Raw genomic sequence first — 26,519 nt, 5'->3', positions numbered from 1 at the left:
AGGCCGGTTGCCTCGCTTCTCCAGCTCAGGAGCGGCCCACGTGGCTCTCCCCACGTGGAAACCCAGCATACATATCCACACATGTTCCCTCCCCACTCTCCACTTAACTAGATGCAGGCTTCCTGCGGCCCCTTGAGGAATGCTCAAAGCTACAAAGGGGGCAAAGAGGCTGGGTTGTGATACCCCTCTGTCCACAGAGCACGGGTGCACATACCAGGAGCCGGCCCTCGGCACTGGCCTCCTCTCAACGGCCTTCCCAGCATACGCAGGGTGGCACATCCTTTGTCACACACCAGCCTAACTCACTCACTTGACTGAATGTCTGTAGATGGATCTTGTCCATAGAAGGCCTGTGAAAGCAGAAACCTTGTTGGACACCCACTGTGAACACCTGGCTCAGGGTAGGCTCACAAATGCCTGTCCATTTGTTCTGGACTCTACAGTGAGGGAAGGATGGTTTGACAGCCTGGTTCCATCACATCCTGGTTTGTGAACTTGGTAAGTCACTTGACCTTTCTCATCTGTCCACTCAATCATGCAGGGGCCTGGCCCTTTCACAGGACCATGAATGGGACTGAGAAGACAGCGGGTTCACTCAATGGTCTCTGCTAATTATTAGGGTCATTGTGATTTTAATACCAGCATTATTATTGCAATACAAAACTAATTCCACTTAGGCATTCTTCTTGAATAGCTCATTTATTTGTAGTTGATTTTGTACTAACAAACTATGGTTAGAGTGAAGAACTATTTTTTTGCATGAACAGGGAAAGAACTACTAGGCCAAGTTCAAGAAACAGAACTCTTAAGAGACCTGACTCCTAGCTCTCTGTCTGCATGCCTGTGGTCTTGTGTGAGTCATGGCACTCGTGATGCCTGTGTCATCTGTAAGGGACAAACTGTCTCCCCACAATTTTTGAGAGGATTGGTTAAGGTCACATGATGAGGGACTGAGGACAAGACTGGGTTACTTGGTGAGTCACGCAGGGTTGTTGAAGTGCTCATGGCCCTTTACCAATGGCTTCCCTGAAACATTCTGGTTTCTCTCAGGCTCTGTTTGTGTGTCACACTGAAGAGAGTCCTTTTCTTCCTAAGTCATTTGTGAGACATGTCACAGCAAACTGCTGTGAGCTAGCCTTCTAAGACTAATCCATAGTCTACCCAGTGGAGACCAAAACCTCTTTTCTGACCACAGTTAGTTCCATTACCATTTCTAGGATTTCTATTTTCCTGCCTGCATCCTAGACTTGAGTATGCAAACTACCACTGAGGACCAGATCCTAGGTACCTAAAGGCTCAGTGAGAAGAACAGATAGGCTGGTCTCTGACCTATGATCCTCTAACCTCCACCTCCTGAGTAGCTGAGATTATAGACACAACCACCACCACGAGTGGCCCCTGAGTTTAACTTTTTTTTTTGTTTAATGGGTGTTGGGCCTGGGGCTTGTATCAAGGTATTGTCCCTAAGCACTTTTTTTTTTTTTTTTTTTTTTTTGCTCAAGTGCTCCACTACTTGAGCCATAGCTCTACTTCTGGCTTTTATTTATTTTTTGTGCTTAATTAGAGAGAAGAGTTTCACGGACTTTTGTACCTGTGCTGGCTTAGAATCACAATCCTCAGATCTCAGCCTTCTAAGTAGTTAGGATGAATCCCAGGTGTCTGGATAAGTTTAACATTTTTATATATATATATGTATATATATATAATTTTTTTTATTTTAAAGACTAGCCTGTGGCCTGCAAGGCTTTTCTAGTAGTCTGCCATCCCCAATTCCAGATGGTGGAATTCACATGGAATTAGGACCACATAGTTTAAATTTGCTGCATTTTCAGAACCGAACTTGAGTTAAGATGAGACTGTGTTAGGAAAATGTTTCAGAGGACATGCCTGGTGCCTTTCCTTGAGGGAGGTGACTGCTCTTTCTCATGATATTGGTGATGGAAGGCAGGGAAGCATCTGACAGACTACAAACACTTCTCCTAGTAGGAGCTGGTGTCTTGCCCCAGTCAACTCAGTCTTCAGAAGCACTACTTTGCCTCATCTCACTGAAAGACTGACTCCGCCTTACTTGGCAACCAAGTCTCCGGCAGGGACCCGATCACCAGAGTTGGTTATGAGATGCAGAAAAAAACATAGACATCCAGTGGAGGCAGATCAGCATTAAAGTCCTGGCTCTGCCTCTCACTTTAACCTTTCCATGCCTCAGTGTCCCCATCCGGAAGTCACCACCCTGACAGTACTGGCTATGGTTATGGACACAGTGAGACCTATCTTGTTCCATGACCACACTCTGGGTCGCTAACCAATCAAGGAACAAGTGGCCCCAATCCTGTCACTGGCAGCTCAGATTCAGTCATGGGGGCAGCCACCAAGTCAAAGGGCACAAACCCACAGGTGCTGGGGTATGTGGGGTGAGCAACTCACAGGTCTCGGTACTGGTCAAAGGCATTGTTGGCTTCCACCTCCAGCTTCCTCAGTCGAGCAGAGGGCATGGCCCCATCTTCCAAAGGAGGGTCATACTTGTTACTCCACGGTGACCTGCAGGGAGGAGAGGGGAAGTCTGTGAGTCCCCCCAGGAGGACGTGGCTTGGGCGGTGAGCCCAGGCACCAGCTCTGTGGGACTTCAGAGGCTAAGTTGCTATGCGCACTGCTCACCAGCATGTGATACAGACAGTACCTAAGAGCTACTTCCTTGTACAAAAAAGAAGGCACTATTTGCTGCTCACAGCATGTGGGAAACCTAAAGCTGCTGGTTCTACGCTTAGTCCTCAGGTAACCAAGTCTGCCCACTTCCTCTGGACTCGGAACAGATAAGGAAGCCATAAGAAGGCAGTTCCCAAACGGCTCAGCCCCACTTAGAAATGCAGACTGTACCTGCATGTACACTCAAGCATGGACGTGGGTGCCAGCGCTGGGCCTGAGCCTGTGTCTGCCACCTGGAAGCTTTTGTGTCCACCCTTTGGCAGAACAGCCAGATGCTCTCATGAGTACAGAAATGTTCTGTACCTGTCACAAAGTGGGCGCTGAGCACCTGAAATGTGGCTCCTGTCATTTGCAGAGTCAAAGAGCCAAAGCCAGAATGCCAGGAGCCTTTTCTCCCCACTGGCGTGCTGGCAGTCAGCACAGAACTTCACATGGGACCCCAGGTACACTTAGTGAAGAAGAGGAAGGATGTGACACCCTTGCACCTCCCACTCCATGGAATTCACACCTCACGCGCGTCCTGCCTGGTCTGTGGGAAGGAAGAAGACTGCTGTCTGCCTCGATGATGCCCACTACAGAGTGCCTACAGGCTCTACAGCGTTGTACTAGGCTAACAGATATGGAATTCCATCCTGTTTCTTCTGCTCAGACACAGCATTAAAATAAAAAAAAAAAGTCGCTAGGTGCGGCAGCTCACCCCATAATCCTGACTACTCAAGAGGCTGAGATCTGAGGATCAAGGTTCAAAGATAGCCTGGGCACAAAAAGACCTAAGACTCTTATCTCCAATTAACCTCTAGAAAATGGGAAATAGGGCTTGGCTCAAGGGGAGGGCAATAGCCTTGAGCTGAAGAGCTCAAGGGCAATGCTCAGGCCCAGAGTTCAAGTCCCATGATGGACCTGCACCTCCCTCCCCCCAAATTGACCCAGATGCTAATGACTAAATCCTGTAATCAAAGCTACTCAGGAGGCTGCGATCTGAGAATCACAGTTCAGAATCAATCTGGGCAGGAAAGTCCATGAAACTCTTATCTCCAATAAACTACTCAGAAAAAGCTAGAAGTGCTGTGGCTCTCAAGTGGTAGAGTGTTAGCCTTGGGCAAAAGAAGCTCAGGGACAGAGTGCCCAGGTCCTGATTTCAAGCCCTAGGCACCCCCCACAAAAAAAAAAAAACCCAAAACAAATAAAAACAAGGCTTGTTACCAGATCTAACAAGGAAGATCTGTGGTCACTACTCTCATGTAACTGGGGCTGGCTCTTTCTCTACTGCGGCAAAGGTGCAGAGGCAGAAGCCTGAATACCAACTTTAACTTCTGCCTCCCTACTGCTGCTTCCTGAGACTCCTGGACCCACAGTTCACATCATACCTGGCTCTTATTTATTTACTGCCAGTCCTGGGCTTGAACTCAGAGCCTGAGCACTGTCCTTGGACTTTCTCAAGGCTAGAGCTCTACCACTTGAGCCTCGGCACCAATTCTGGCTTTTTTCTATGTATGTGGTACCGAGGAATCGAACCCGGGTCTTTGTGCATGCTAGGCAAGCAATCAACCACTAGGTCAGACTCCCGGCCCCCACAACTGGCTCTTATTTAAAGGCCACCTGCTGAGACACAAGAATCCATCCTCTTGCAGACTCAGGCCTGGAACTCACATTTCTCCTGGCTCACAGGCGACAGACGGCATTTCAAGTCACTAGTCCTGGAGCCAGGGTAATTGTAGCTGGGGGAAAATCATAACATTACCCAGAATATTCTTAGTGGAAAGGGCACTCAGAACACATTTAAGAGCTTAAATGGAGGCCATTTGAGAAAAGACAGATGGACAGGAACGCTTAGATTTCAAAAGTCAGGCTTTCATTTCCCCAGAAGGCCTTTTGTTTCAGCTAACAGGTCTCAAGCCGTGCTGCTGGCAACCGTCACACCATAAGGATCTTATTTAAGCCAACGATCAAACACAGGATGGAAATGTGTGGAGAAAATCAGAAGACCTTGAAGTCTCAGATCCATAAGGGGAAAGGAAAGACAAGCTTTCTGCCTGATGCTCATGCTCTTCTTCAAAGCTCCCAGAGGCCCCCAGCACCTCAGGAGTGCAGGCAGAGCCCACAGGGCACCCTGGCTGGAGGACCAAGGGAACAAGGCCTAGATAAAGACACGGACACCCCCCCCCACCCTTCTTCCTTAGGCTCCTGTAGAATGACTAGATTGATTGAAGTTTTTGGGGGGTGTGGAGAGGAGGAAATAACGCTGATTGCGCAAAATCCAGCATATCTCTTCCAGGAAAAACCTTCTTGTAAGCCCCAGGCCTGGTGAGGCCATTCTCACTTCCTGGGCCTGACAAAGGACATTTCTGAGGTACTGACTTCTGGGGAGGGTCCCAAGAAGGACTACGCCCACTGGCAACTTGACCTGCCCAGTACTATCACCAGCTGGTACCTCTGCTTAGATCTAAAAGACATTTTAAGTTTAAAGCATCTCTAGAGCAGCAGCTCCCTGAATTCTCTTCACCTCCACCAATGGCCCAAAGCCCTGCAATCATGATCACACCTGTCTCGCCCACACTCCACCCTGGCACATCTCCTGTCCTGCACCCCATTTCTACTCTAGTCTCTGCTCTATTATTGCCTACCTACCTTCTGCTGGCAGGAGGAACAAATACCATTGTAAAATAATGCATAGAGGTAGAGTGCTTGCCTAGCATGCACAAAGACCAGGGGTCCATTCCATAGTATCACATGCATAGAAAAAGCCAGAAGTGGTGCCGTGGCTCAAGTGGTAGAGCCCCAGCCTTAAGAAAAACCCAACGACAGTGCTGAGGCCCTGAGTTCAAGCCTCATGACTGGAAAAAGTCACTATTTAAGCTGGACACTGGTGGCTTATGCCTATAATCCTAGCTATCTAGGAGGCTAAGATCTGAGGATCCCCGCCAGAAGCCAGCCCAGGGCCATGAAACTCATCTCCAATTAGCCAGAGTGGAGCTGTTGCTTAAGCAGTAAAGCACTTGCTTTGAGCAAAAAAGCTAAGGAAAAAAGCTAAGGAATAGCATCCAGGTCCTAAATTTAATCCCCAGTACCAGGACACAGACAAGCATATATACACATAAACATATGCATGTGTGTGTATGTGCACGTGCGCACACACACACATGCATGTGCACATATACAGTCACTATTAAACTTTTTAAATATGTGGCAAGCTCTGTGCTATGCCATCCGGCTTGCCCTATGTGCCATGTCTTTAATTCACTCCAGTAAACCTTAAGCTAGCCTTTAAGGTTCTATGTGCTTTCCTTGCCAGGCTTTTAACATCATCCTCTTATTGCTTCTGAACACCACCAAGCTCATTTTCACCCAGGGTCTTGATTTAAGCCCAGAAAACTCTCCCCTCTAGCCTGATCAGAACAACTTTTGCATTCTGAAGGACACTTGTGGGAGAGCCTTTTGGATCAAACAACAACAGTAACAAAACAAAACAAAAAACCTAACTCAGAACTGGGGACATGGCTCAAGTGATAGAGTATTTACCTAGCAAACCCAAGGCCCTGAGTTCAATCCCTACTACTTTCTCTCTCCGCCCAAAAATCCTAGCTCAGATATCACTTTTAGGAATTACCCTGCTATCTCTAACCACCACTCGCAAGTGCGTTACCCAGAAGCCCTGAACCAGATCTCATAGAGAGGTTATCACTCAGGGAAGGACTAATGCCAACTAGTGCTCAACTTGGTGATGGGAGAGGTGCAGAGGCTGCCAGAGCTGGGTGGAGGACCCTCCCTGGGCACAGGCTGTATTTTGCCTCCACAGGACCACACACATGGCAACAGAGCAGCCATATGCTATCGGCATCCCTCCCTCTCCATTAGGTCCCACAAAAACACCATCACCAATGCTAAGGGAAGTTCTCTCCAAATACCTGCAGGCCTGCCGGATGACCGGTAGAAGGGAGGGAAGAAGAGGAGGAAGATGGAAGGACAAACAGAAAGATGGATGAGTGGCGCATGGGTTTGTCGGAGTCCTGAGGTCTGTGTGCTGCAGAGGCAGGTGGAAATGACTGGTATGGTGGCCTACCGGGCATGAGCTCACCTATACGAATCCCCATCTCTGTTGTAGTCACACAGCAGGTAATCCTTGCCCACCACCTTGTCTCTGGCGATTTTCAGTGGCTGGTCAACAGAAGACAGGAGATCTTCACACAGGCTGGGGACCTGGCAGGAAGAAAAGAACAGGTAAGAAATGTGATTAAAATAACACCTCAGATTCAGTCATCTGAATGGTGGGTAGTATATCTAACATCTGGCTCTTGGTGCCCTGCCAGAATTACAGGCTCGTTCTTCTCTTTCCCCCTATATGTGCCCAACATCACGTGTGGCGCTCTATAAAGAAACCTGGTCTCGGGTTACGGTGGAGCGTGATTTTCAGTGCATCTCTCACCTGGCTGCCAGGGTGGTCCTGTAAGCCTAAGTACGTATGTGCCTGCTATTGGTCTCTGGTGGGCAAAGTACAAGCTCAAGTCCTGAGAAGAAGGCAAACATTTCAAATGCATAGGAATTCCAAGAACTCAAAAGAATAACCCATCCATGCAAGAGAACTCCCACAGGCTCCCATGCTGGGTGGAGTTTCCAGCACTTTCCAGGCCTTTGGCCAAGCATGACCGGGCTGGCTGCAGAGTCGGCTACATCAGCTACAAAGGTAGCTCCTTACCAGCTCTCCACAGCAGAGCTAGGCCAGCTTACCTCTGCAGTCCTGCCCTACCACTAGGGTGGGGGCGGTGGTTGGCAGACTGAACGCTACGGCACGCACCGCCGGTTCCAACCATGGCCCTCCAGTGAACAGGCTGAGGCAGCCTCCTCCAAACTCAAAACATCGCAGTCCCACCAGAATATCCCAGAAAGGGACAGCAGCCCTTTCAAGAATGGATTCCTTTGGGCTTGAGTCATGTCCACAGTCTATGCCTGTGCTGGCTCCTTCTCACCTTGTGGCTTCGTTCGTGGGGGTCCCAACATCTCATTTGCCTGGCAAGGGGCTGCCAATTGCACCAAGCATCCTTCCCAGTGGGGGAAAGGAAACTATATGACTTGGCTTTTCTCTAGTCCACCCTGCCCTCTGGCCATGTCACTGTGAGAACAGGAAAACAAGCCAGGCATGGTGGCTTATGCTTGTAATACTTGCTACGAAGGAGGTGGTGATCAGAGGACAGTGGTTTGAGGTCAGCCTGTGCAAAAAGTTTTCAAGACCCTAACTTGAGGCCGGAAGAGTGGCCTAGGGCTAGAGTGCTCACCTAGCATGCACAAAGACATGGGTTCGATTTCTTGGTACCACATACATAGAAAAAAGGTGAAAGTGATGCTGTAGCTCTAGTGGTAGAGCTCTAGCCTTGAGAAAGCCCAAGGACAGTGCTCAGGCCCTGAGTTAAAGCCCCAGGACTGGCTGCCCCTGCCAAACAAACAAACAAAAAACCTCTATCTCAACCAATAAAGCCTCCCTGACATTCCAGCTAAGCAGAAAGTGTAAATAGGAGGATTGTAGTCTAGACCAGCCCAGGAGAAAAATATAAGACCCTGTTAGATTTAACAAAAGCAAAAAAAAAAAAAAAGGAAAAATCTCTGCCTAACAAGCCCAAGGCCTGAGTTCAAACTCTAGTACTGCAAAACAAAATGAAACCAACAACAGAATTCACAGTACGTCTGGTGGGTGATGAGCTTGCAGTGATTGAACTGCAAAGATAGGGCCAAACAAGGTCCCGCCCACTCTGGGCTGCAGAAACAGCGGTCCTTCAGAGACTGCTCAGGTGAGGAGCAGCAGATCCAGGCTGCTGCGTGGAGTGGCGTCAAACTCAAATCCTAGTGACTTGGAATAACACACATTGTGCTGACCAGACAGTACCCACAGTTTCTCTGGAAGTGGGGGGGGGGGGGTCAGGACTTCACTGACCTCTCTGGCACAAGGGAGCATGGCTCTCCCTCTAGAGGGTAGGAATTGCTGTGTTCTTCCCTGTGACACCTTCAAGCTGGCTTATAGGTGTCCAGGAAAGATAGGCAAAGGAAAATATTAAGACTGGGAGACACACAAACCAGAGGAAGACGGTCACCAGCAACACCCTCCTAACAATAATGGGATTGGGGTGCAGGGCAGTATAGAGGGCTGGTCTAGAATGTGAGAGGCCCTGGGCAAAAGCACATTGCAGGCCAGGCATGAAGTACCCACATTAAATCCTAGCTATTCTAGAAGTAGAGGCAGGGGGATGGCAAGTTCAAGGCTAGCCAAGGGAAAGCTAGTGAGACCTTATCTCAAAAACAAAATTTTAAAAGAAGATAAGGGGCATGGCTCCAGTAGTAGTTCTGCCACTTGCCTGGCATGGGTTCAATTCCCCAGTACTAGACAAAAAAGTGACACTGCATTAGCTCAGCAGCAATGGCACTGTCCTAAATAGCCCTGCTTCTTCAAAGGCTGGGAGAGCAGCAGTAACAGTAGACAAGGGCCAGGCACCGCCCCATCGCGCCTGCCCACTTCACCTCTGATGCTGAGGCAGCTTGGCAGAGTTGTTTTTAAGAAGAGAAGCAAAGAGTTGCCCAAAGCTAAACAGTTGCCAGCCAGCGTCTAAGGAAGGGTACGAAACCGAAAAAACAAAAACAAAACCAAACAACAAAGTGTGGCCTTGCTTTTGCCCACAGCGAATCCTTCCCTGCTATCTAACCCAACAGCTGATCACATGAAAGGAGATACAAATCAGAAGTTTCCGGCCACAGCAAGGTTTGTGTTCATGCTACCATATGGTTCTACTTTGCCTCTTCCTCTTCTCCATTAGTTATTAATGTTGAAAAAAATTGTTCAACCAGAAAAAGAAACTTGAGATGAACCCTTCAGAAAAAGCACAAAAGCCAGACCCGTTCAACACCACAGATAATCTAACCACAGTGCCCTTAAGAAATGCACCCTTATACTTCAGCTTTAAAAAAAAAAAAATGGCCAAATGCACACACTCCACCTTTTGATCTGCCTGCTGGCCAAGAGCCTGTTCCTGCAGAGATAAGAATCGAAAACAGATGAGTAATGTTGGTGAAATCACAGCTGGGAAGGGCCCCCCTCCCCCCACTTTCCACATGTGGGTGTCACCATGCCCATTGGCCAGCAGGGGGCTCTGTCTACAACCTGATCTATTTTCCTAGGCCCCAAACTTCTCTCTAAAAATAAAAGTTGAGGCTGGGTACCAGTGGCTTACACATATATTTCTAGCTACTTATGAGTCTGAGTTCTGAGGATCGAAGCCAGCCTAGGCAAGAAAGTCCATGAGATTCTCATCTCGAATTAACACACAAAAAAACTGGAAATGGAGCTGTGGCTCAAAAGCAGAGAGCTAGCCTTGAGCACAAAAGCTCAGTACCCTGAGCTATGAAAACACTGGCTCAAATCCTGGTCTGTGGTTCCAGCCTCCAGGTTATGGTGGGTTTTTACTCTAGGCAGCACATTGACACAGGTGAATTCAAACAGGGACAAGCTGGCTGCCCAGTCTGGGAGTAGAGAAGGGCTGCAGGAGACTCCTTCACCAGCAGGTGAGGTGGGCACCCTACTGCCGATGGCAGGTAGGAGAGGTGCCCTCATGCAGTGACTCAGTATGGTAGACACAGTCTAAGTGTCAGCCTCTTTCACTTCCTGCAGGCAGTTCTGTGGGGGGCTAAGGCTGTGGAGGTAGAAATTTCTTTGAATCTACTGTGAGGTGTGGCTGCAGGCTCTACCCTGGCCTGTGTCAAGTTTGTTGGGTTGAGTAGCAGCTGATGCACCAAGTAACTTTGAAAGTGAGCTGCTTGAGTGAGCAGAAGAGTCCCAGGTATTAAGATGCATGGCCCCAGGACAATGGCCACATTGACTGGTGGAATTCAGTACCTACTCTGCGGAAAGATGGCACCTCTGGTCCAGCTCGAACAGCTCTGGAGGGTTGGGGCGAGGACTAGCACATATCCTAAACCTCATGCCAGGCTCATCATCCAGGCAAGCTGTCCTGCCCTAGAACAGGCAACTAAAGCCACTCTGACAAAGGGCCTAGCCAGACCAGATTCAAGGGAGCCTGGCATGGGGGCTTCAGGGCTGGGCTCTCCTAAGCTGTGATTAGAGGCTCTGCACCCATCACAGAGCAGAGCTTAGCAAGGCATGAGTCCTTGAGCCTTCCAGAGCCAGGCCCTGGCACCAATCTCCCATATTCCTTCAGATCCACCTCTCTTCTCACCAGCAATCCCAGATCTCAGGGTGTCACTGGATATTAAGACCAGCACAGGCTGTAGTTCTCATTTGCAGACTATAACTTGTAAGATGTAGCATTGACCAAAATATTGTTCAAAAATGTGAGTGAGCCTTACACTGGGCCTCGATGGGGGTTCCGGTGACAGGGTACAATACAAATAAAGCTGGCCAACAAGAGCCGATGCTGCAAAACCATGTTTGACCTGTCAGTTTTCAGTGCTACTCAGAAAAGTGTTTTCACATGCCACTATCACCAAGGAGTTTCTCAAGAAACAATAAGCTGGGCTGGGAGTGTGGAAATGTGGGGTGCTTACCTAGCATGCATAAGGCCCTGAGCTTGATTCCTCAGTACCACATCAACACAAAAGGCTGGAAGTGGTGCCGTGGCTCAAATGGTAGAGTGCTAGCCTTGAGCAAAAGAAGCTCAGAGTTCAAGCCACAGGACTGACAAAAAGAAAGGAAACAATAAGCCTCTGCCCCTCTTTCTCACCTAGGCAAACCCTAGCTACTCCTGAGATAGACAACTGAAGTCTCAGAGTTGCTTTCAGCCATTCATAAGCAGAACTCAAAAGCCTCCTCTTTTGGAGACTCAAAGGCTGGAAGAAGAGCCAAGAAGGGGCAGAATGAGGAGATAGAATCCGAAGTTTACAGTCACTAGGTTTGAGCACAGGCACAACAAGGCCTGCTAATGCTAGCCCTCCCTGAAGGGACTGGTAAGCAAGCAGAGCAGCCTAGTTAACTATTCTCCCGCCAGGGGTTTACCTCATCTCCTGGGTAGACAGAAGTTTTTCTAAGTTGCCAGGATGGCTTTGGAATTGAGAATTGGCCTCGGAGAGCAGAGTATAAGACACTAGCGTCTTACAGTTTACAAGGCAAAAAAGCAAACGTCTTGCATTCAAGCTGAGGGCTGCCCGCAGCCACCATGGCAGGCCCAGGGAATACCTCAACTTGGTCCATCTATTTCTGAGACCACACATCTGGCCTTTTCTAACAAAGTTGGTTGTTTTTTCTGCTAAGACAATATCAGCAAGTAAACAAGGGGACAGGGAAATGCTTTGGGATAAGGAAAGATTTTTGAAATGTAAGGTGTTGTCTTAACTGGATGTTCCAAAATGGAAGAGGAATTAAGACACACCTCAGATTGTTCAAGAAAGCTGTTGAGGGTGTGAGCATGTTTTGAAGAGGAATTAAGATGGTTCAAAAGTAGCAGAGCAGTGTTTGTTTTGAGATTGCTTATACACAGTAAATCTTATCTCAAACTCTTCTAATTGTCACTTTATAACAATGTAAAACTGTATATTGGATATAGCCTGAGTTCCACCAATTTGAGCAGAGGGGAGGGGCTTGCTGCATTGGGGATAAAAAGGGAGCAGCCTGCCAGCTCTAGGTGCCTGCTTGCCAGATGGTTGGCTGGTGATACACGCTTCTGCAGAAGTAAATTTTGCGTGGCTGAGTTCCTTTCCGAGTTGGTATCTTTATTCCTACATGAAAGCCCAACAACCCTAGCGATGCCTAGTGTCAGCCTTGCCACCCCCACGAAAGTCCTTCTATCCCCAACTTTGTCCAACAGGCCCCAGGCTCTCTTTGGAGACAACATGGCCAACTCCCCTCTTCCACACAAAGCTCCAGGGCAGAGGCTGGAGCTCTATGCTCTATTACTGTGCTGCTATGTGTAAAATGAACTATGCAACCTGTGGGCAGGAATGGGAGGGAGAAATTTGGGGAAAGCAAAGGAAGAGGGGGTGACAATGTCCAAAAGAGAAATGTACTCATTACCTGATTTATTAAATGGCAACCCCTTTTAATAACAATAACATATTAAATTTAAAAACAGGGGCTGGGAGTTTGGCCTAGTGGTAGAGTGCTTGCCTAGCATGCACGAAGACCCGGGTTCGATTCTTTGGTACCACATACATAGAAAAAAAAAGCCGGAAATGGTGCTGAGGCTCAAGTGATAGAGCTTTAGCCTTGAGAAAGTCCAAGGACAGTGCTCAGGCCCTGAGCTCAAGCCCAGGACTGGCAACACACACACACACACACACACACACACACACACACTTATTACTAGATGCACTGCTTAAATGTTTATATATATCGTTATTACTTAGTAAGATAAGAATTTGATTTTAAAAAGTACCTTATTAAGATGTAGTCTTTCTCAGATTATCATTATCAACAATAAGGTTAAATATCAGAGATTTCTACATAAAACTTCTCTGAAGACAAAATATACTAAGGTATACTGGAAGGAAGACAAAAAATCACTATTACTAGTTATTTATAATTTCTTCTTTTTGAACATAATGAAGCCTGGAATTATAGCACTTTTCTTGCTTATGGCTAGTGTTCTACCACTTGAGCCATGTCTCCAGGTCAGCCTTTTGTTGGTTAAATAGAGATTAGTTTAGCAGGTTTCAAATCATGAGCTTCCAGGCCTCAGGCCTCAGGCCTCAGCTCCCACCCCCACCTCCTCCCCTCAGGAGCTGGCATACAGGCCTGTGCTACCAGTGCCCAGCTAGCTTTACTTGTTTTCTGGCCCGTCCTGGGGCTTGAATTTGGTGCCTTGGCATTATCTTTGGGCTTTCACTCTATCACTTGAGCCACAGCACCATTTCCAGCTTTTTCTGTATATGTGGTACGGAGGAATCAAACCCAAGGTTTTATGCATGTTAGGAAAGCACTGTACCACTAGGCCACACTCCTGGCCCTTGGCTTTACTCTCGAGTCACCTCAAATCTTTTGGGGAAGCACATAACTCACACACGAGCTAGTCCTTGTCCAAAGGTACATAACTTCACAACATCCTCCACGGCTGGAAGCATAGGTCCGTTTCATTGCCCTGCTGGAGGCAGGCCTATTCTATTCCAAATTGTTATACTTCCAGGTGAAGAAAATGTGTCACAGGCAGAGTAAGTTACGGGTTGGCTATTTTGGTAGACAAGGGGTGGCACCACAACACAATGAAATCTGTACCATCTCCCAAGGGCAAAGCATTCCAGATAAAAGCATCAGCCAAATGGTGGCAGAGGGAAGCATTTAACAAGCTAGGTTTTGGCACCACGAGGTCAGTGTGAACTCAGCTTTTCTCCGAAAACTCTCCCAAGAGGAGAGACCTGACACAGATGCTGGAAAATCAGGTATGGAGGGCTGGGCCTGGTGCATAAACCATGTATATTAAACATGCATGTCTACACTGCAAGTTCAGGATGGAAATCAACGGGCTACTAGGGAAGTGTGCATACAACCAGGGACGTCCAGTAGGGACGACTTGGAAGAGAATGAAGGCCACCTGAATGGGAAGCTAGCAACATGCAGGGAGAGGCTAGGGATGGAGAGGAACTGCTGGCTCCTTACCCCGGGCTGGGGGCGGGGGGTGGAAATGCGTGATGCAGGTGGTACACTAGATTGCGGAACCCATGTGCCAGCCCAGAGTCCAGAAGCATTTGTCCAGACTCTGGGCTGAGGGGGATTTCCACCCAGTGCCCTGCGACCTAGGGACTGGACAGCCTGGAGGGTGTGGCGTGGGAGGCTCACCAGCTCGGGGAGAGGACAGCACACCACAAATCCAGCTACAAAGTCCTGGAGATCTGCATCACACATTCTCCCTAACTTCTCAGGACTACAAGCTTCTTAACGACACCTTCTGGATCCCACTAAGACTTCTGCAGGTGTCTGGCAGGGTGGACGTGGGTAGACCAGCACTGAAGAAGACTCAGAACAAATCGACGGCATGCTTGGAAAGCCATAGAATCCCACAGATTCTTTCTGGTGAATGGTGACAGATCAGGTTTGGTTGCAATTTCACTGAGTCATCCACAGAAATGACCTTCCTACTGCAGCTAATCCTTCCTACTGCAGCTAATGTGTCCCATTAGCTAGGACACAGAATCTGGGGCTCCCCTGTCTCCCCATTTTGCAGTAAAACTCACAATCTGGGGCTCCAGATAAGCTCTCAAGGAACTCAAAAGATCAACAGAAGACCTCTGTGCCACAGACACTGGGCAGGGCAATGAACTGAGTCCAGGAGGAGTAAAGGGGACAGGACATTTGGGCAAGGGCTTCACTATGCCTAAGCCATCATAAAGGTCATTTCAGTTTGGGAATCCTATAGCATCATACACACATGCCAGTAACACAGCTTGAATTCAGGGCCTTGAGGCTTTTTTTACCCATGGCTGTTGCTCTGCTGGAGGTGTTGAGGTACATATATCCCCAGTTCTGACTTTTTGCCAGTTACTCTAAGTCTGGAGTGTTTGTCTGCCAAGGCTGGCTGAGAACCGTGATCCTCAGATCTAGGAGTACAGGTATGAGCCCCCAGCATGTAGCTTCTTACAGCATTTGATTGTCAAGATTTAGTTGACTCATTATCTCTACCATCACCTAGGATATAGCTTTCAGAATAAAAATTTTGAAACATTATTTGTAAAACAGCTAGGTACTCTATCAGCATAAACTAGTCAAGGCCAGGCCCTGCTCCCACCCCACCCCCAACCCACAGTGGGGCAAAACACTGTGAATTACTCATCCCCAGGGCAGAAAGGGGTGGCTCATGACCACACAAGCTTTCTTCAGAGTCCAATTTGAATTCAAAGCTCTTAGGAATTATATTCAGAATCAATCCACCCCTGATGTGGTGTTGATACCTAGAGGGAGTGGCATCTGAAACCCTGGGCTCTACCAGGGGACAGCTCCAAACACTTCTGGCTGCCACTCAGACTCCCCTGATCTGCTCAGCCTGCATTCCTGGCCTTGCTTGAATGTCAGGGGAAGCAGAATGAATATGCCACACTCTCCCAAGTATTTTTAACCAGTCTCTAAAATCAGAGGTGTTCATAGGGCAACCCAGGTGTTCCTTGCCCTGAGTTGGGTAGGAAGGCAGGCTAAGAGGGATTCTCAGAAAGGACAGGCTGCCTGGGTCTTTGGGGAAGTAGATGCTTTCTGCACTTGACTCCTATGCCTTACATTTCTCATTAACCAGAAGGCAGCATCTAACTAAAAGGAACATTCACCAGTCCCTGAAGAACAGGAGCTGTCCACATACTGTTCTCTGGTTTCTGAGTGCGTGTCCAAGAACAGGATCTTTGTTCATTCCTGGGGAACCACAGCTCCCAGTTACAGGCGACAAGGACCAAGACCTGCAACCTCCAACTCAGCCTGACTCTTGCCTGGCTTCAAATTCCTTCCTGGACAGCTGCCCAGGTCCAGAGGACTTGGCTTTCTTACTCATTGTTCCCAGTGCAAGTAAAAAAGGATGCCCTGGTTCTTTGTTCATCTAAGGGCTCTCAAGATGCTCACAAGCAAGGACTGCCTTCCCATGCCATGGCCATGAAATGTAAAAACAAAGAACTAAGAGCAGATTCACAAATCATTCCAGAAACTTAAAAAAAATGATGAAACCTGCCCCAAACAAAAACAAGGGCTTTGCAAACAGACTTGCTGAGTGGTGAACACTTTGGGAAGATGGAATTTTAAACATAAACACAGAAGGGCAGAGACCAGGAGGCAGAGGAGCTCTGCACACAGCCAGGAGGCCTTTTAATTGGGGAAAGATTTACGAAGCCCGGAGAGCAGCAGCAAATCTTGGGAATGGAAAGAATGTGGAAACCAAGGGGTAGTCAGCAAGTTCAATCTGCAAGACACTCTGGCCAAGAACAATGTGTGCAGTCTTAGCGAGCCCCTGCCACCTTTTCTGCAGTCCAGCAAGTCCTTTGGAGGAGCAAGAAAACATCAGTTGGTCTATGCTGGGTGGAAGTAGCACACTCTGCTTGGTGCTTCCAGAGACCACATGCAGGAAAGCACGTGTGTGTGTGTGTGTGTGTGTGTGTGTGTGTGTGTGTGTGTATGCACATGCACGCACACACAACACACACACATGCATGACCCAGGTCTTGAACTCAAGGCCTCATATTCTTGCTTGACTTTTTCAAAACTCATGGCTTTCCAGGTGCGGTGGCTCATGCCTGTCATCCTAGCTACTCAGGAGGCTGAGATCTGAGGATCAAGGTTCAAAGCCAGTCTGGGCACAAAAGGACCTGAGACTCTTATCTCCAACTAAGCTCTAGAAAATTGTGAGGTGGGGCTTGGCTCAGGGTAGGGTGGTAGCCTGAGCTGAAGAGCTCAGGGACAGCACCCAGGCTGAGTTCAAGCCCCATGACCCACCAATCCCCCACCAGCACACACACACACACACAAAAAGAAAAAACAAACAAACCACACATGGCTTATGTTCTATCACTTGAGCCACACCCCTACCTCTGGTTTTCCTGATTAATTAGAGATAGAGTCTTATGGGCTTTTCTGCCCAGACTGGCTTTGAACTGCTATTCTCAGATCTCAGCCTTCTGAGTTGCTAGGCATAACCCACTTGTACCCAGCTCCTCTGGTGTTTTGAGGCAGAAACAGAATTCAGGGAAAGTTAGTGAAGCTGATGCAGATGCTGTGCTTTTTTTGTTCACCCAAGTTCCCATGCAGAGGCAGAGGATCTGTAATGATACAGGAATGACGACGATCCTCCTGGGTGCCCACAGGAGACCCTGTCTGTTCTGACTGCGAGCTGGGAGCAGTACTTCTTCCTGAGTACCCTTCAGACTCCTCCTTCCAGATGTCACAAAGCTCAATGCAATCCAGGGTATACTCTGCTTTAATCTAGTAAATTAACTCTACTTTTGAAGATATCGTAATACTTCCTGCAGTTAAGAGGCCTCTCCTCTACCAAATCTAGGGGAGGAAGATGGGGGAGGGGGCGCAAATCAGGCTGAGTTCCTCTGACAGTGTGTGTGTGTGGGGGGGGTGCTGCCTATGGGTGAGGCAGTGAGGCCCAGGTCAGATGACATCAGCTGGCACTGGCTAAGCCAGTTCAGATCATTCACTGGATTTGATCCTGACGACATGTGGTATTCAGAGGCATGCAAAGTAGGACAAGGGCACACAACTGAGGAGAGCTGGTTTCGCAGGGAGCCCTATGGGTAAAAGTCTGTCTAGAGGCTGACCCATGACTCCACTGATCTAGGGAATGGCAGAAGCACTAATGGCCTAACAAGCCACTCAGGAGGCTTAAGCAGACCCACACCCAGTAAGGATTGTGGGTGAACATGTTTAAGTGTGCCCTCCTGACAGGCAGAACCACTGGTCCCAGGAGCCCACGGCATCTGGGGGGCCTCTTGAATCCCTAGGCTGCCGTTTTTCCACATTACAGGCCCCACTTAAGGCCTGCAGCATCAGGACCCCAGAGATGGAGTGGAGGGCATTGAAGACCCCTGTCACTGGAGGGCCAAGCTCATCCTGCCTGGTGCCCCACTCCTGCCCCCCAGGTATCCGGCCAACATGTCTTCACCCACTCCTCTCGCCAGGAGGGCAAGGCAGGTCATTCTGATGAGCCTGAATGCACCTTCTTTACCAGACCAGTGGAATAGGGCTGGGAAAGGCCATGGGGCTGAGTGGCTCCTGTTGCTAGCCTCTTCCTCTGTCACCTCATGGCACAAAAACTCATACAGCAAGCACACAGTCCCCACCCTCCCCTTCATGACAGCAACTGGCATGGGTCTGCACCGAGTGATTCTCATACTTACCACCGCCCTCTGTGAGCACCAGCCAAACTCACAATTCTTCCCCTGGACCCTGGGCTGCCCAACATTAGGTGCACTTGGACTTGACCTAACTCACGCCCACCTAGCTGCCTTCCACTGCCACCTATCGGGCGGATGCCTGAGTTACACCTCTCGGCTCCAGGAGGCCCCATGGCAGATGGCACAGCCTGGCAGGTCTGGAATGGACTGGAGTCCTCTCCTCCAGAGTACAGTGTGGGAGAGTACCATGTTGCTCCATCCCCACGTTCACCCACCTCAGCACCACCGTCTCCAGGGGCTCAGGAGCCAGCGCCCTTCCCTGCATCTAAGAACACAATGTTACAGCACATTTGGAGGAAGAGTTTTGAGCCAACCCCTTTGAGTGACTCAACACAAAGTCAGGGCTGCTCTGAACACACCCCATGTGGAAGCAGGAAGCTCAGTGAGACAGGTGTAGACATGTGGGTGGAGGGGCGTAAGTGTCTGCTAGACATCTCTCAACGTAGATTCCACACAGTGAGCAGGAGGAAAAAAGTCTATTTGGATGAATGTAATCACTTCCAGCCCTGGGCAAATCTCCTGAAGGGTTTTGTCCTGAACCAGGACTGTTATTTTAGCTTTCAGTCAATAGTAATTTAGTGTCCCAATACATTGCAGAAAGAGGGGAGAGGGAGATTAGCGGTAATTAAATTTCTTCTGTATTTGACTTGGGAGCTCTACTCAGAGCAGCAGCCTGCTGTCAGATACTTAAAGCCTTCATCTGTCAAAACTTCCAACTACCACCTGTAGCTGATTCCAGGCCTAGTGTAAAGGTTTCAATTACATCACAGCCAACGGGCCCACGAGGGCCTGGCTGCATCGGAGCCTGTCATACATCCTCTGTACACAGAGAATCCAGAATGTGCTCAGCAGCTACTGTGAGACTGATTTCAGGAGGTCTGGAAATGCCAACCCCTGCCCATCACAAGGCATCTTACAGGCAGAGTCTGTGTGCGTGTGTGTCTGTGTGTGTACATGATGACTGACTGGCTGTCTAATGAGCCTTAATTGTGAGCTCAAGAGGCCCAGAAGGCAGCAACAGACTGCAAGGGGGCAAACCGCCACCAGTCTAAGATGCTGACCATGTAGTCTAGACTGGCCTCCACTTCCTTTGTGCTGGATCACAAGTGTGCTACCCATATCCTGCTGAAGTTCTGAAATTCCTCTCTGTAAGCAATGCAGACCTCTAGAAACAAGAGGCCCTCCACTCCCAGGGGCAGTGCTGCTGTTCGGCTGTGGCCCCTGGTGGCAGGATCGGTGTCATTACTATGGACTGGCTCCTCCAGCACTACATCTTAGAATAGTAGAAGTGGGAAACCCTTGCAACACGGAGAGGGGAAATCTCCACTAAGTATTGTGACGCAATCTACACTCAGAGCCAGCCACCCACAGGGAGCCTGCGGTGACAAAGAAAAATCAATTCCTGAGGCAGCTGTGACACAGACAGCATGGCAGGAGAGGCTTGAGTCACTCAGGCTGGGCTACCTTTAAATCTCTGTCTCGCCAGATGCAGTGACTCAAGCCTGTAATCCTAGCTACCCAGGAGGCTGAGATCTGAGGACTGCAGTTCAAAGCCAGCTGGGCACTAAAGTCTGAGAGACTCTTATCTCCAATTAACCACCAGAAAAGCAGAAGTGGTGCTGTGGCTCAAGGGGTAGGATGGTAGCCTTGAGCTGAAGAGCTCAGGGACAGTGCCCAGGCCCAGAGTTCAAGCCCCACGACCTGTGAAAGAAGACTAAGCTCATGGTGGGCAGTTTGGTAAGCTAAGTAAGGAAGGGACTCAAACAGTGCCTGGAACACAACAATGATCTGGCAGAAATAGTGGGAGCAGAGGACACTTTGTGCAAGTCTGAGCCACGCAGACAAGCTGTACCCTGCCACTGGCTTTATACAATGCTCCAGGTAGTGCCTGGAGAAAGTAAAGTTGGTAAGATGAAGTGAGAATGCCAGCTGAGGCTAACTGGGACACCAAGGGAGACAGTTTTCTTCCACCCAGTGCTCCTAAGTGCACACCCAAGCCCAGACCAGCAGTCTGGTCAAGAATCAGAAAGAAGCCCGACTCAAGAGTGCATCAGTCCTTGCTTCTTTGGCTAAGAAAAAAAGGGCATTATCAAATAACCAGTTTCCAAGGCTGGGAGTCTGGCCTAGTGGTAGAGTAGCATGCACAAAGCCCTGTTGAATTTCTCCGTACTACATACATAGAAAAGGCTGGAAGTGGTGCTGAGGCTCAATGGTAGAGCTCTAGCCTTGAGAAAGCCCAAGGACAGTGCTCAGGCCCTGAGTTCAAGTCCCAGGACTGGAAAAAAAAACGAATAAACAAAATAAAACAGCCAGTTTCCAATATATGAACACAGTGGCTCTCCACTAGTGGCATTGACAGGCATTTGCTGTATCAGGAGATCCTGCGGGAAGAGGATCACCGCCTATTGGGAAAGACCCTCAGAGGGGCTAAGGGGGCGGGGCAGGGCATCCAGATTACACTGGCAGTGTCAGGAAAGGACTCAGGAATGTGGGGTCAAGGAAGATGGAGAAGAAGTAAGGGGCGAAAGCTCAGTGGGTCAGGAAGGTGAAACAGTAAGGCGGGGAAGGCCTGGAAGCAGAAGCTAGGAGGCTGCAGACAACAGAGGGATCCTGAAGATCTTGGCGGGTGGCCTGGCTGGCATGAAGGAGATAAGGGCAAATGACCTTATCCTTGAACAGTTTTCCTAGTGTCCTCCCCTCCCCAACAGCTCTCAGAGGATCCAACCACTTACTGTGAAGCCAACCCTCACCCCACCACTGTGGGCAACAGTTTCCAGATCAGGATCAAAGCAGGAGAAGATACTGTCATGCAATCAAGAACAGTAGGGCTGGGCACCAGTGGCTCACACCTATAATCCTAGCGGCTCTAGAGGCGGAGATCTGAGGATCGTGGTTCAAAGCCAGCTCAAGCAAGGAAGTCCAGGAGACTCTTATCTCCAATAAACTATCAAGAAAAGAAAAAAGAACCAGAAATGGAGCTGTGGCTCAAGTGGTAGAGAACGAGCCTTGAACAAAAGAAGCCCAAGGCCCTGAGTTCAGGCTCTAGGACACTGACAGACAGACAGACAGACAGACACACACACAGCGCCACCTGGAGCCCACTGGCCAGGGAAGAACAAGAGTGGATGATGTCAGACGAATCCTGAACTTCTTAGAAAGCCTCTGAGCTCCTCAACTTGGCTTTGAGGTGGAAGGCTGCGTCCCTCCCGCTCAGGGTTCCTTCCCTTGACAAGTTCAAGGAGAGCTGTCTACCACCTGACAGCAACCTCATGGGAGACCTAACCTGCCATAGCTGAACTCAGTCTTTGCCACTGTGTATGGGGCACTGTCAGAGTGAAAACAGTCCAGAAGGCTGCTTGGGCAGTAGGGCACAGCCATCAGACTGGTGGCACCCAAGGGTGAGCGAGTTAGTAAAGGACACAGAGACATCACCTAGCACTTACGAAGTGCTGCCCACTGTGCACCTCTTAGCACTCAATCCTCCCATGTTCCATGTATTCCATGTCCTTGCCCTTGTCCTGCAGATGAAGGAAACTGAGGGAGGTGAAGATCTCAAAGCCACAGGGCACGCCACCAAGACAATCTGGTGAGCCTCATTCTTCCCTGACAGTGGCAGGGAGACTGGGCCAGGACAGTCATTGCAAGAGGCTAGGCCTGCGCCCCCCCTCCCCCACCGCCACATGGTCCACACAGGGGGAAACTACAGGACACACACCTGGGGTCACGAGACTTTCCTGGTCACAGAATGGCTGGGAAGGCTGAACACGACAATGATGAAGTTCATTCATAACAAGGCCCACAAGTAAGTCCTTCTAACATATTGTGCTTTTCTTGAAGTTAGTGGGTTTATTGTTGCTTTGGTTTGTTTTTTGTTTTGTGTTGTAACTATGTGTCAGTCCTGAGGCTTTGTCCCTTAGCTTTTTCACTGAAGGCTGGCACTTTACACTGAGCTATACCTCCACCTTCCCCTTTTGGTAGTTATCTGGAGGTAAGAGACTCCCAGACTTTTCTGCCTGAGCTGGCTTCAAACTTTGATCCTCAGATCTTAGTCTCCCCAGTAGGCAGGATCTTAGACATAAGCTACAGGCACCTGGCTACTTTTGTTGTTGTTTTTGTCTTTGGGGAGACAGGACCTCATCTTATAGCCAAGAGAGGTTTCAAACTCATGATCCCCCGACCTCAGCATCCTGTGGGGCTGAGGTTACAGGCTTGCACAAGCATGCCCAGCTAAATGTTTATTTTTCCATGTCATGAAAGAGGATACAGTTAAAGCTAAAATTGAAACCAAAAAACAAGACAAAGAATAATTCCTGTTTTGTACCTTGTAATGTCTGAAATCTCACAGTAATGTGCTGGATGGTTGACTTAAAGGTGATGGGAAATGAACTTTCAAAACCCTCAGCTGTGGAGACTTCTGACCCTGGGGCTGGATGGGCTGCAGGTTTTCAGTTTTCACTGTTCAGGCTGACCTTGCAGGAAGGAGCTAGCTCATCAATCTGGTTCCGTGTTCTCTTTTGCCAGTGCTGGGATCTGCACATGCTCATGGCTGGCTTGCTCTGCTGCTGCCCTACCACTTGGGCCAAAGTGAGATCAAATGAGGGACTACTGTCCTGCTACATACAACAGGGTTCACCGAATTGTGAAGCGTTCCTGCCACATTTATGGAGAACAGGCAGATGAGGGCACCTCAGGAAGCTCCACGTCTTTCTAGGCAAATCTCACCATTTCTTCTTGGTCTGTACAGGTAAAAGCCACCACCTGAACACAAACCTGAGGCTGCCTGGCAAGGAGGCAGGGTCCTCTCCTTGACAACAGGCTGGGGTCAGGAAGGGCCACCATCCCCTCAGGAAAGAAGTACTGGCAGGAGACGGAGGCCAGCTCAGCACCTAAAGCCCACAGTCTGTGCTCTGACTCTCCAGCCTGACTCATAACAGCTGCAGTCATTCAGAAAGCCGGACGCTGGCATGCAAAGGCTCACCACAACTTTCCAAGGATGGAGTTCATTACTGCTGGAGGCCTTTAGCTGGAATGCTTCCCCACCCCAGAAAGGGGGACTGCAGCTGTGTCGTCTGCAGGAAAGCTTAGAACATCCTCAGGAATATCACTGTAACCAGACTGAGAGGGCTGCCAGCTATCACCAATGACCGCCCCACAGACTGCATAGCTCTAGCAGAGCAAGCTTCCTGGGAGAACCTGCTAGAGACGCCAGACACAAAGCCCAAAGGAGCACCCCTAGGGTATCAGAGAATAGGTTCCAGCTTCACAGGACTCCAGAGAAAGCTGGGGTTACTCAGCTCTGAAGACTCCTCTTCAGAGCAGATTCACTGGGGAATGGCCGGTGGTCACAGATCAAGCTGTGGGCTCCAGCCTCTTCTCTGTGGACAGGGAGCTGGGAGTAAAGGCTGTCCTGCTTCCCACATGGCACCTGAACTCACAGGTGTGGGCCACTGCTGACTCAACCCCATCAACTTCTGTGAACTCCCCTACTTACTCGGAGACCTCTTCAGAAAAGTATCTTCAGTAAGTGTTGGAAATACAGGAGGGAAAATGCTGGTTGCAGACTTTTAAATGACGACATCAACAAGGAAGAAACTAACAAGAAAGCCTAATCATTCTAAAACACAGCTCCCAACCCTCAAGATTTCCAAGGGCGGGGGGGGGGTGTCTGAGCATACCTTTACTGCTTGGGAACAAACCTGAATTCTCTGTTTTACTCCACCCAGCTGACACTGGAGAAGGAATGTCCAGATTTTATTGGTTTAACTATGAACAGACTAAAAACTAAATGCTAGTGCTTTACTATTCTATTCATCAATACAAGGAATAAGCTATGAATATCAGCCTAATTTCACCCGTTGATCACAAAAGTGAGTGAGCTGGCTCATGGGCTGCCTTGGGGCCAGCAGGTTCTTAGGCGCCATGCACTCAGTGGCTGAGACGGGAATGTGCCAGGGCGCCCCTGCACTCCAGACCACTGAGCTGCCCCATCCCACTCCCTGCAGGCCACTCAGGAGCCTGGTGTGAGATGCTCACGGTACAGACACTGCGGAGGCTGACACTGCAAAGCTCTGTGCCCAGATGGCCCTTTCTATTTCTGGAGGGCTACTTGGCCCGCTCAAAAGAGGAAATGCTGAAATGACAACCAACCAGATCATCAAGGCACTACAGTAAGCCATCAGGCTGCCTCCACATCTCCACCCAGGCCTGGCCAGGCTGGCAGGCAGCTCTTCCAGCCCAGAGGTCTTTCCTAAGCTTGGGTAAACTCTGGGGACACCCAAGAGCTGAGCCTCTAGGTGATCACAGGAAATGAGGAGGAGATGTGGCTCACCCCTGCAATCCTAGCTACTCAAGGGACTGAAATCTGAGGACTGGTTTAAAATCCAGTCCAGGCACAAAAGTCCTATGAGACTCTTATCTCCACTTAACCACCAGAAAACCAGAAGTGGTACTGTGGCTCAAGTGGTAAAGTGTTAGCCTTGAGCTGAAGAGCTCAGAGACAGTGCCCAGGCCCAGAGTTCAAGCCCCACCACCGACCAAAAAATTTTTAAAAAGTGACCAATGTTTGTAAGCTGTTTCTTACCTTATTAAGAATAGATTTAGGGCTATTTTTTTGATGTGCTCTTAAAAGTAAAAGGACAGATGGCCTGCTGGGTACCAGTCTGTAGAAACAAACTCCTTCCTCAGTTTAGGGCTCAAAATATAACTACGCTGAGAAGTTTCAGCTGGAGCTGCCAGTGTGCAAGGTAAGGACATAAAAGGTCCAAGTTTAGGAAGCCAAGTCAGCATCTTCACATCACATGGTTTTTGGCCCACATGCACATGGGGCTATTTTTGAAATAGCTTAACAACTGGTTTCAGATGGCTTAGTTCTAGCACAATGAGATTAATATGCAATAAAACGATGTTTTGGCCATCTGCAAGGGATGGTCATTTCCCACCAATCAGAATATGCACCATAATCCCAAGAGAGAGCAAAAACTCCTGCTGGAAAGAAAACAGAAAGCTGATCTGGAAACAGTAAGTAAGCTGCCTTGGCCCAGCTGCCCAGAACACACCACATTTCTCTTTAGTACTACTCTGTAATCAGACCACTGGTGGACGGATAAACTCCCTTACAGTGCCCTGGCTTTAAATTCTAAGTGAAGCCATTCCTCTCAGGGGACCAGAACATTCTTACCAGTCTTAAAACCAAAGGCTTACTTTCAAACAACTGTCACCTCTCTCTTCACTGCTTCAGGCAGGTGAGTATTCAAGGACTGACTGGGACAGATCAAAACTGCCCAACGTGCCTGGATTATGAAGCACAGGCCAGAGACGGGGCTTTACACAGATGCAGAGCAGTGTCACAGATTCTCTGAAGTTACAGACACTAAACCTTCGTTTAAGCTTGGGAGCCACAACACGACAGTCAGCCCAGCTCAACATAAACATAACTCTGCAAACTCGGTTAAAAAGGAGGAAAGAACTGCCATTCCTGAACAGAAGAAAAGCAGCAACAAGGAAAGGAAAAACATTTAAAGTAACTAAGGATTGATCACAAGACCCACTGAAAAGGCTGGCCTCGCAGCCCAGTGTGCATGTATTGCACATAGCAAGGACCTGCCAAAGGAGGCAGCCGTTTGTGAGTTGCTGGCTCATGGATATAATCTAGCTGCTCAAGAGCTGAGATCTGAGGATCATAGTTTTAAGCCAGGTCGGAGAGAAAAGTCCAAGAAACTCCATCGCCAACAGGAGGCATGTCTCCTCAAGTAGTAGAGTACAAGTCATGAGTAAAAAAGACTTGAGAATATGAAGTCTTGAGTTCAAGCTGCAGTACCAATTTGCAAACTAGTTTTTGGCCAGGTGTGATGGTTTAGGTTTGTGCCTGTAATCCTAGCTACTCTGGAGGTTGAGATCTAGGGATCACTGTTTGAAGCCAGACTGGGCAGGAAAATTGTTGGGACTCTTACCTCGAATAAACTACC

The 26,519-nt window shown here is 48.9% G+C and overlaps 1 protein-coding gene across 2 annotated transcripts in view; it reads right to left on the bottom strand.

The window, feature by feature from the left end:
- The window catches only part of Capzb (capping actin protein of muscle Z-line subunit beta), a 102,528-nt gene that overhangs the window by 22,443 nt on the left and 53,566 nt on the right, over window positions 1-26,519 (bottom strand). For both annotated transcript variants that reach the window (XM_090335696.1, XM_090335697.1), the window contains exons 3-4: window positions 6,779-6,900; window positions 2,425-2,538 (exon numbers count right to left, since the gene is read on the bottom strand). In XM_090335696.1, the coding sequence (XP_090191822.1) occupies window positions 2,425-2,538; window positions 6,779-6,900 (236 nt within the window). The remainder of the gene's footprint in view (window positions 1-2,424; window positions 2,539-6,778; window positions 6,901-26,519) is intronic.

The sequence above is a fragment of the Megascapheus bottae genome, chromosome 6, assembly GCF_031878675.1.
Source record: "Megascapheus bottae isolate mThoBot1 chromosome 6, mThoBot2.hap1, whole genome shotgun sequence".
Classification (NCBI taxonomy): domain Eukaryota; kingdom Metazoa; phylum Chordata; class Mammalia; order Rodentia; family Geomyidae; genus Megascapheus; species Megascapheus bottae.
This window is presented reverse-complemented; position numbering and strand designations above follow the sequence as displayed.